Source organism: Papaver somniferum, chromosome 2 (genome assembly GCF_003573695.1).
Source record: "Papaver somniferum cultivar HN1 chromosome 2, ASM357369v1, whole genome shotgun sequence".
Classification (NCBI taxonomy): domain Eukaryota; kingdom Viridiplantae; phylum Streptophyta; class Magnoliopsida; order Ranunculales; family Papaveraceae; genus Papaver; species Papaver somniferum.
In genome coordinates this window covers 22,933,354-22,941,654 of record NC_039359.1, presented here as the reverse complement: position 1 = coordinate 22,941,654, position 8,301 = coordinate 22,933,354, and the positions used below count along the sequence as shown (strand labels likewise).

The 8,301-nt window shown below is 36.4% G+C and overlaps 2 protein-coding genes across 2 annotated transcripts; both read right to left on the bottom strand.

The window, feature by feature from the left end:
* Window positions 1-817: 817 nt before the first annotated feature.
* Window positions 818-3,844, bottom strand: LOC113353045. The gene is made up of 6 exons (XM_026596763.1): window positions 3,717-3,844; window positions 3,499-3,604; window positions 3,366-3,410; window positions 3,151-3,259; window positions 2,411-2,654; window positions 818-1,697 (listed from the first exon to the last, which is right to left on the bottom strand). Exons 1-6 carry the CDS (start codon window positions 3,771-3,773, stop codon window positions 1,500-1,502), a joined length of 759 nt encoding a protein of 252 aa, XP_026452548.1. The 5' UTR covers window positions 3,774-3,844; the 3' UTR covers window positions 818-1,499.
* A 582-nt stretch (window positions 3,845-4,426) lies between these two features.
* LOC113347134 lies at window positions 4,427-6,916 on the bottom strand. Its single transcript, XM_026590723.1, has 5 exons — window positions 6,741-6,916; window positions 6,419-6,569; window positions 6,215-6,323; window positions 5,533-5,800; window positions 4,427-4,903 (listed from the first exon to the last, which is right to left on the bottom strand). Exons 1-5 carry the CDS (start codon window positions 6,786-6,788, stop codon window positions 4,718-4,720), a joined length of 762 nt encoding a protein of 253 aa, XP_026446508.1. The 5' UTR covers window positions 6,789-6,916; the 3' UTR covers window positions 4,427-4,717.
* Between the last annotated feature and the right edge of the window lie 1,385 nt (window positions 6,917-8,301).

The following is an 8,301-nucleotide window of genomic DNA, read 5'->3' as shown; positions in this document are numbered from 1 at the left end:
TTGTCAGAGATAAACTCACCTGTTGCAGCTAATTGGTCAGAGAGAAGTTTGATTTCACTAATGAGTGCTGGTATAGATTTGTCTCCCTGTGTAATGGAAAGTAGTTTTGTGCGAAGTTTAAGAGAATGAGTTGAAGATGCTCTGCCAAAGCGTTCCTCTATACTGGTCCATAGATGGTGGGAAGTTTCAGATCTGGAAAAGTAAGCAATAACAGAGTCTGAAATTGTCGAATTGAGCCACATAATAGTTGTTGAATCTTCATCCATCCAATCAGTATTATAGAGGATTTTCAATTCCATTCAATTGATTTCGTTGATTTGTGTATTGTGGAGGGCATTGATGTGAACCATCTAGATATCTCAGAAGCTTGTATTTCTGGATCACTGGTTTGAGGAGGTTTTTCCATGTGATAAAGTTATCCTCAGTGAGTTTGAGATGAACAACATTGGTTAACTGATTTAAAGGAATATTGAAAAACAAATTTGAGGTTGGGTTTTTCATTTTTGTTATGAAAGTAGTTGATGAACAAAGGTAGTTGATGAATCTCAAGAAAAATACAGGTTTAAGAGTTCTTCTCTGAAGCAGAAAGATTGACGCAATTGCAGATGCAGATTTGTGAAAGGCGGCAGTGATGAAAAACACTAGCAGAAAAGATAAACAGAGATTGGAATCGAAGAAAAAATTAGAGGAAATGAAGAAATCCTAACCTCCCCGCTCTGATACCATGATGATATTGCATCAATCATTAAGAAATTAAAGTTGAATTTATTATAAAGAAGATAAGTTTCATTACATAAACTTTAGGGAAGTATTGAATGAAGTATTTAAAGAGAAACTGAGAACTAAACCCTAATTAGGAAACTACACGTACAGTACACACGAGTGACTGCATGAGTAAGATGTCGTCTTAACCTGCACTACTGCCCGCGTTATCCTTCAATACACCATCTGTGTCAATACACCATATGTGTCATTAAGCTGATGATTGTGTGAGAGGATATCTGAACCCTAAAGTAAATCTGTTGTGAAAGTACTTAGATTCGAGAGATCAAAATCATACAAAACTTGCCTAAACCAAGAAATGGTCGAAATCAGATGCATTTCCTTCGGCACAATTTCCAAATTCCGTCAGCCAATTCAATAATTCCTGCATTTTAACAAGAGGGCTCCAGTAGAGATGCTTGATAAACCTCAAAAGCCAAAACAGTGGATGGATGAAGCAAGATTATAGAAGGAATCAAAGATTTATTGGACACGTAAAACTTCTGTTGAATCTCATTTTCTAAAATTCTGGTTATATCGGATCAGATGTCCTCCTAATGCGATACTTGCACTTTTCATCTACTACCAACCTCATTTAGCGTATAGGAATTGCAACAATTTACAATGAACTAAATAAAGCCTAATAACGATCATTAGTTGTGGATATAGGGTATCCTACATCAGATTTTTCCCTTCACATATACTTGGGATTACGCTGCTTGTTGCCTCCTTGTAATTCAATGTCGCTTTGATTCAGCTTGCTCATGTTCAGAATGGCGTTTCCGATGACGCCGAGCTGTTTTTTTGTGGCTGCGAGTACGTCTTTTAGGTGGAACTTCGGGGGAAATATAAGGTTGAGATTTCCCTTCAAGTGTCTCTGAATACCCAAATAAGCAATCAAAAGGGTCTGCAGACACTTCAACACTGGATCTCGACTGTAGTATTGATTTCAAACGATAAACACAAATGATCAACAAATTAGTAACAATGCAAAATTTCATATTTTTGGCAAACTAGGTATTATACCAGTTTTTAGGTATAAAATCAAAAGAGGGGAAACAGGGTTAAAAATGTTAATTTTAAAAGAGTAAAAGCAACAAGTCACAATGTCATAATAACAGATATCTAAAAACCTTCAAAATAACCGAGGAGGCAGAAAGCTCAATGAATAGATCAAATTTCAGCATTGTTTAGAACCAGCGAACTTTGTACAAGGAAGTTTAGACAGATTTATGTATTATCAGTGTTAATAGAACAAGAAGGTTACGAGCTAATAATCCTGCAGCAATAATAGCTTATGTTAAGGTCCAAAGATGATTTTAGTGAGTAGATAATTTCCAAAAGATTTTAGCAAAAAAAGAACTACAGAGAGAAGGATTTGAATTTGAGGTCTAAAGAATTGAATACATGATTCATGAATATCAGATAGACAAAAATAAATATATGAACACACTAGTCATTACACACCGAAAAGAAATCGGAAATAGAAAAACATGAAAATAATCAAATACTCTTCATAGATTTTGTATAGATAAAGCGTAAGTGAAAAGATGATGAACGTCGTTTTTGTTGTCCAAGGAAATCAGATTGACAAAAAGATAAATGAGCTGACAACAAAATTCGAAGAAAACAAAATCAGTATACTTACAGTTATAGCCGTTATAGGAGAAGGTGTAGGGTCTACAACTTGTTTTTGTTCTGTATCAACATCTGCACCATAGACATCATCATGTTTTCTTTGACCCGGATCAGAATTTTCACCAAAGAAACTTCGATGACGCCATCTTGCAATTGTGCTATCAACAGTTGAATCATCATAAACGTGTTCTTTGTAGAAATATTTCTCAATCACTTGCATTGTCTGAGGATTATCACGATGCTTTATCAACAATCTGCCATGTGAAATTGGAGAACGTTCATAAAATGCAGCAGAAACACGTATTTACTAATTATGGGAAAAGTTATCCAGCTTCATGATAATATGTAAGAATGTAAATCATGCTTCCTGGTAAGTGGTAAGCATAGAATTTCGAAGAAAACGATAGAGGCCAGATAAACATATCAGTAGGACTTGAAACTGCTATTCTCTGCTGTTTCTTGGATTATCTGAAACTCTAAATCTAGCTGTAGTATGGTGAAAGCAACTGTGTAAAATGCACAATTGCAGAAAAAAAAGTGATCGGAGTGAGATCAATAATTCAGCAAGTAACCACAAGTGTTAGAGCAGACATGCTCAGTGATGTACAGAGCCATGATTATACAATAATACATATCAACTGTATGGTAATGATCTAGTCATAAGAAATCTTACTGTATCATCATCTACATGTAACTAAAACATCACATGAAGAAGTAACAAAAACCAAAAAGAAGAAGTCAAGAACCCACATTTTTGCAAATTCTGATTGCAGACGACTACCTTTCAGCGAAAGAACCTTTTCCGGGGCTGAATCAAAAGACTTCCTAAATACAATGAACCCCGAAAAAATACCAGCTCCTGCAATTTAAAGCTATCTGCACAACTTAGTTAACCAGAAGTTATTCAAAATCATTCCTGTGGTCAGCCACGGAATCTATTATATGCATATAAATGATTGACATACCTCCAGCAAGATTGATTCTATGTCCCCACCCAAATCCTCTTGTAGCTGCCCCAGCAAAAAAAAAAAAAAAAAAAAAGGATTTTTATCAAAATTTTGTGTGATTTGTGGTTGTGTGAGAGACGGAGGGATGTACCTGCCCATACAGCAGCGGTAGCAGCACCAGCACCAAGAAAAAAATTCCTAAACAACTTCCCTTTAACACTTTCTAAGGCGTCCGCTTCCGCTTGAGTGAATTTATACTGCAAATTTACACAGTAAGGAAAAAAAATATAGGTTTTAAGTGAATTTTTGCATCAATTAATATTTTAGGTTTTTAACGAGAGAAAGAGGTGGGGATGTGGAAAATGATACCTTTAATGATTTGAGGTAATCTTCAACGTCTAACAGTGCAGTAACTGCAGTTCCCATTTCAGTTGTACAAAACTTCAGCTTGATTTCACTACTGTTAAATGAGAAGAAATAACCCCCAAGTTGTTGGTACAGGCTCCAAGGAGAAAGAAGAAAGAATAATGTTAAAGAGAATCTTCGTTATGGATATGGGGAGTCCTAAAAAAGATATCAAGGTAGGTACTTTCCCATGGTTACTTTTACGGCCGTGCTCGGCAGTTGGCAACTACACTAGTTGCTGGTGGTCCGATGTAAATGGTAGTTTTTGATTTGAGCTCAATCCACTTGCTTTAGCTCTCTAGTTGTCTGTCTGGAGCATTATTAAAACATAGTAGTAGCCTACCTTCTAAAGTATAGATGATTACATCCTGCATCTTAGCACGCGCAGTGCTATACTGCTACTGTTTAGAGCTAAGCAAAAGGGGAGAACTCTTCTTAGAACTAGTTTGCACTATGTTTCATCTGATCAAGTTCTATAACAAAGGAAAACGTTATTCACGAAAACACAACTAAACTTGAAATCCAGCCAATGTGCCAAGTTCAAGCCTGTGTAAGTATCACTATCAGATGCCTTTTCATATCACACAATTTGCAAACTCCCGTCAGCTAACAATTCCTGCACTTGAACAACAGAGCTTCCAAAGAAACACATGAGAAACTTGGAAGCCAGAAACAAAAAAATGAAGTAAAACAATCCATTTAAGGCTCAGGCTCGTAAAAAATTGGTTGAATGAGATTCCATAGCCTCAATTTCTGAATCTTGGTTAGAACGCAGATTCCGTGTCCTGCTAATGACATACCGGCACTTATTTTATATATTACCAACCAGAAACAGTCTATCAAGAGTACGACAATTTACAATGAACTAGAGCAAAGATCACTAGTTCGAGATACATTCGATGTATTCCTTCGTATTAACTTGGATCTTTACTGCTCGTTGCCTACTAGTAATTAGTAAACCAACGTCACTCAGAATCGGTTTGCGAATGCTCAGAGTGGCGCTTCCGATGTTGACGAGCTGTTTTTCTGTGACTGCGAGTACGTCTTTTTGGTGGAGCTTCGGGGGTGATCTTTGGTTGATGTTTCTCCTCGTCTGAATGCCCAAATAAGCCATCAAAAGGGTCTGTGGAGACTTCAATACTGGACTTCAGCTGCAATCAAAAAATGAAACACAAATGATCAACAGGTAAGTAACAAAATGAACATTTTTGGCAAACTAGATATTCTACCAGTTTTTAGGTTAGAATAGAAGAGGGTGTAAGGGATCAAAAAATTTCATTCTAAAAGCAACAAGGAAAAACTGAGGCTTATGAAGGCAGTAGTAGCACAAGCGCATATTTCTACAGACCTTCAGAACAAATGAGGAGACAGAAAGATCAGATTCAAAGTACATGTGGTGAATAGATCAGATTTCAAGTACATGCATTGCTTAGAACCCAAATTTTGGCACAAGGAAGAGTACATTGTTTTAGATGGTATCAACGTAAACTGAACAAGAAGTTTAGAAGCCAAAAATGAATTGTATAGAGTATTTGAGTTTGAGGTCTAAAGATCTGAATCTGAAAATATGAATATCGGACAGAAACAAATACGAACACAGTACCCTAAAAGAAAAATATGAAACAGAACCAAATATATGAAAAGATTCACACAGTTTTTTTAGATTTTATTCAAACAAAGCGCAAGTGAAAAGATGATGAACCTCATATTTTACTAAGAGGTGAAGGGGATGACAAGATTAACTCCAAAAATTTGAATATGACAACGTTAATATACTTACAGGCTTTGCAGGAGCACGTGTAGGGTCTATAACTTGTTTTTGTTCAGATGTAGGTTCTACAACTTGTTTTGGTTCAGAATCAGTATCTGCACCATAGGTATCACCATGTTTATTTTGACCTAAAGCATAATTTTCACCAAAGAAACTTCGATGACGCCATCTTGCCATTGTTCTATCAACATTTGAGTCGTCGTAAACATTTTCTCTGTAAAAATATTTCTCAAGCATTTGTACTGTCCGAGGATTATCCCCGTACTTCATCACCAGCCTGTCGTACGGAATTGGAGAAGATGTCATATTATGTAACAGAAAAATGTGTCTACTAATTATGGGATCCAGCTTCATAACAAAAGATAAGAACTCATGTTGCCTAGTAAATGGTAAGCAGAATTTTCAAGAAATTGATAGATGCCGGATGAACAATTCAGTTGCTACACAAAAATGCTAAATACATTGTCTGTTACATATTAGTAATTTAATTGTTCAAACAAGAAATGATTGGCAATAGCTCAATGATTCACTGAGAAACTAAACGTGGCACAGGCATGATTGTTACGGTACTCTCATATAAAGCAATGATTTAGCCGTAAGAACTCCTGCTGCTATCTGACCATATGATGGTGCTTGCAACTGAAATCCAAACATGCAAAAGTAACAGAAGAAAAAGAAGTCAACAACTCACCTTTTTGCAAATTCTGATTGCAGACGACTATCTTCCAGTGAAAGAATTTTTTCCGTGCTCAAATTCAGAGATTTCCCAAATACATAGAACCCTGCACAAATACCAGCTCCTGCAAATCAAAAAATTCACCATTACAACATCAGTAATCAGTTATTTGCTTAGCCAATCTATTCATTATTTACATATAAAATGAGAAACCCATACCTCCAGAAAGGTTAATTCTGTGACCAAACCCAATTCTTCTTGTAGCTATCCATACAGAAGCGGAAGCAATAACAACGGCAAGAGAAAAATCCCTAAGTGCCTTCCCTTTACATTTAACTATAACATCCTCTTCTGCTGGAGTGAATTTATACTGCAATAAAATGAAAACCCGGGTATTATAAATCAATTCTATAAGTGAATTTTAATGCATCAATTTCACTTTTTTAGCTTTTCAAAAGCAATTTGAAAAAAAAAAGAGTTGTTTTAACAAGAGATAGATGGGGGTGGGGGTGAGGGGGTGGGGGGGTATGAAAAATGATACCTTAATCGATTTGAGGTAATCTTCAGCGTCAAATAGAGCAGTTCCCATTTTCAGCTTGTTTGTATTTTTCTTGACTCGAATTGCAGAACCCTGCCTGGATCACAGCTGCTACTATAGAAAATGAGAAGAAAGAAGAAACCCCCAAATTGGTTTTGCAGACTAGAGAGTATATGGAGAGAAACAGTATTGTTAACGAGGATCCCCTTTATGATAGAAGGTGTCCAATTAAAGGGGTGACTCAGATATGGGAAGCCCTAAAATTATTCCTCGTAGAATTACCGGGAGGGCAGATTGGTACCAGTTCAGAGATCCAACGATCGAGATTATTTTGTTTTATATGAATTGGCAGCAGCCCCGTTAAAACGGTATTCGCTTTTAATAATCGTAGAGAATTTGTTCCCTAAGAGCTAGCATTATGGAGAGCACCATCCCTTCCCTATCCCTCGTATGTAGGGAAGGGATAGCACAAGAAAGCCAAGCTCACTATGATGCCCTTTTATCCCTTCCCTACACGAAACAGCTACTGAATAGTCGCATTAATAGTGTCAAACGGCTACTGAGTAGCCGTATTTTTTTTTCAATTTTTTTTCCTATGGGAATTTATTTGTCTAGGTAAAAAAAGATATTTTAAGGGTAAAAAAAAGATATACAATAGGTAAAAAAGTAGATATAATAGGTAGGGGTGTAAATAATACCCGAAAATACTCGGCCTGCATGTATCCGTCCGAGCCCGCTTGTACCCGAAGTAGCCCAAAGCCTGTTATGGCCCGTCATGGACCACCCGGCCTGGCCTGGATTAATTTATTGGGCGGTCTCGGGCTTTGCGATTAATTATGATGCCCGGCCTGGTGCCCGGCCTGAAAGCCTTCTATGTGCTATTAATCATTTAATATCCTCTTAAAAGACTTAAAAGTTACAATATTATAATTGTCAATTTTGTGTCAAGAAAAATAAAATATATAATTACTTTTTTACTTATAATTAATCTTTTCAAAACATTAATGGTAATATATTTTCTTATTAGAAAGTTTATTGTACTCTAATTAATTATTTATTATAGGCTAAAATTAAATATTTGTCAGTGTAATTTAAATATAAAATAATACTATCACTTATGATATGCGATGTTGGAAAGGAAAGGATATTGTATTTAATACCGTTCATTTGAAAATTTAAACTTAAAAAAAAAAATCAAAATAGTGGCCTGTCCGGCCCGATCTGGCCTGCCCGTATAAAAAACGGGCTTTGGGCGGTCTTTGGGTAGCAAATTATCTACTTGTGCCCGGCCTGTCCGGCCTGAATTTGTTTACGGGCTCACAAATATTAAGCCTGGCATGCCCGGCCTGTCTTAGTTTTTGGGTCGGGCGGCCCGGCCTGCCCGAATTTACAACCCTAATAATAGGTAAAAAAGGAGTTTTAGTAAAAAAAAAGAGTGAAATGGAAAGTTTTAAGGTAAAACTTTAAAAACCAGAAAAAATGTTAAAGTATAAAAAAATACGGTTACCCAGTAGCCGTGTGGTTTCCTTTCTCTACAAGCGGGATCAGATGTAATCCTCCATGT

Coding starts and splice junctions, on each gene's coding strand:
- LOC113353045 (XM_026596763.1), bottom strand. CDS start 3,773: ATGGGAACTGCAGTTACTGCACTGTTAGACGTTGAAGATTACCTCAAA. Junction 3,411..3,498: donor TACCGCTGCTGTATGGGCAG/GTACATCCCTCC, acceptor TTGCTGGGGCAG/CTACAAGAGGATTTGGGTGG. Junction 1,698..2,410: donor CTCCTATAACGGCTATAACT/GTAAGTATACTG, acceptor TCAATACTACAG/TCGAGATCCAGTGTTGAAGT.
- LOC113347134 (XM_026590723.1), bottom strand. CDS start 6,788: ATGGGAACTGCTCTATTTGACGCTGAAGATTACCTCAAATCGATTAAG. Junction 6,324..6,418: donor CAGAATTAACCTTTCTGGAG/GTATGGGTTTCT, acceptor TTTGATTTGCAG/GAGCTGGTATTTGTGCAGGG. Junction 4,904..5,532: donor CACGTGCTCCTGCAAAGCCT/GTAAGTATATTA, acceptor TTTTGATTGCAG/CTGAAGTCCAGTATTGAAGT.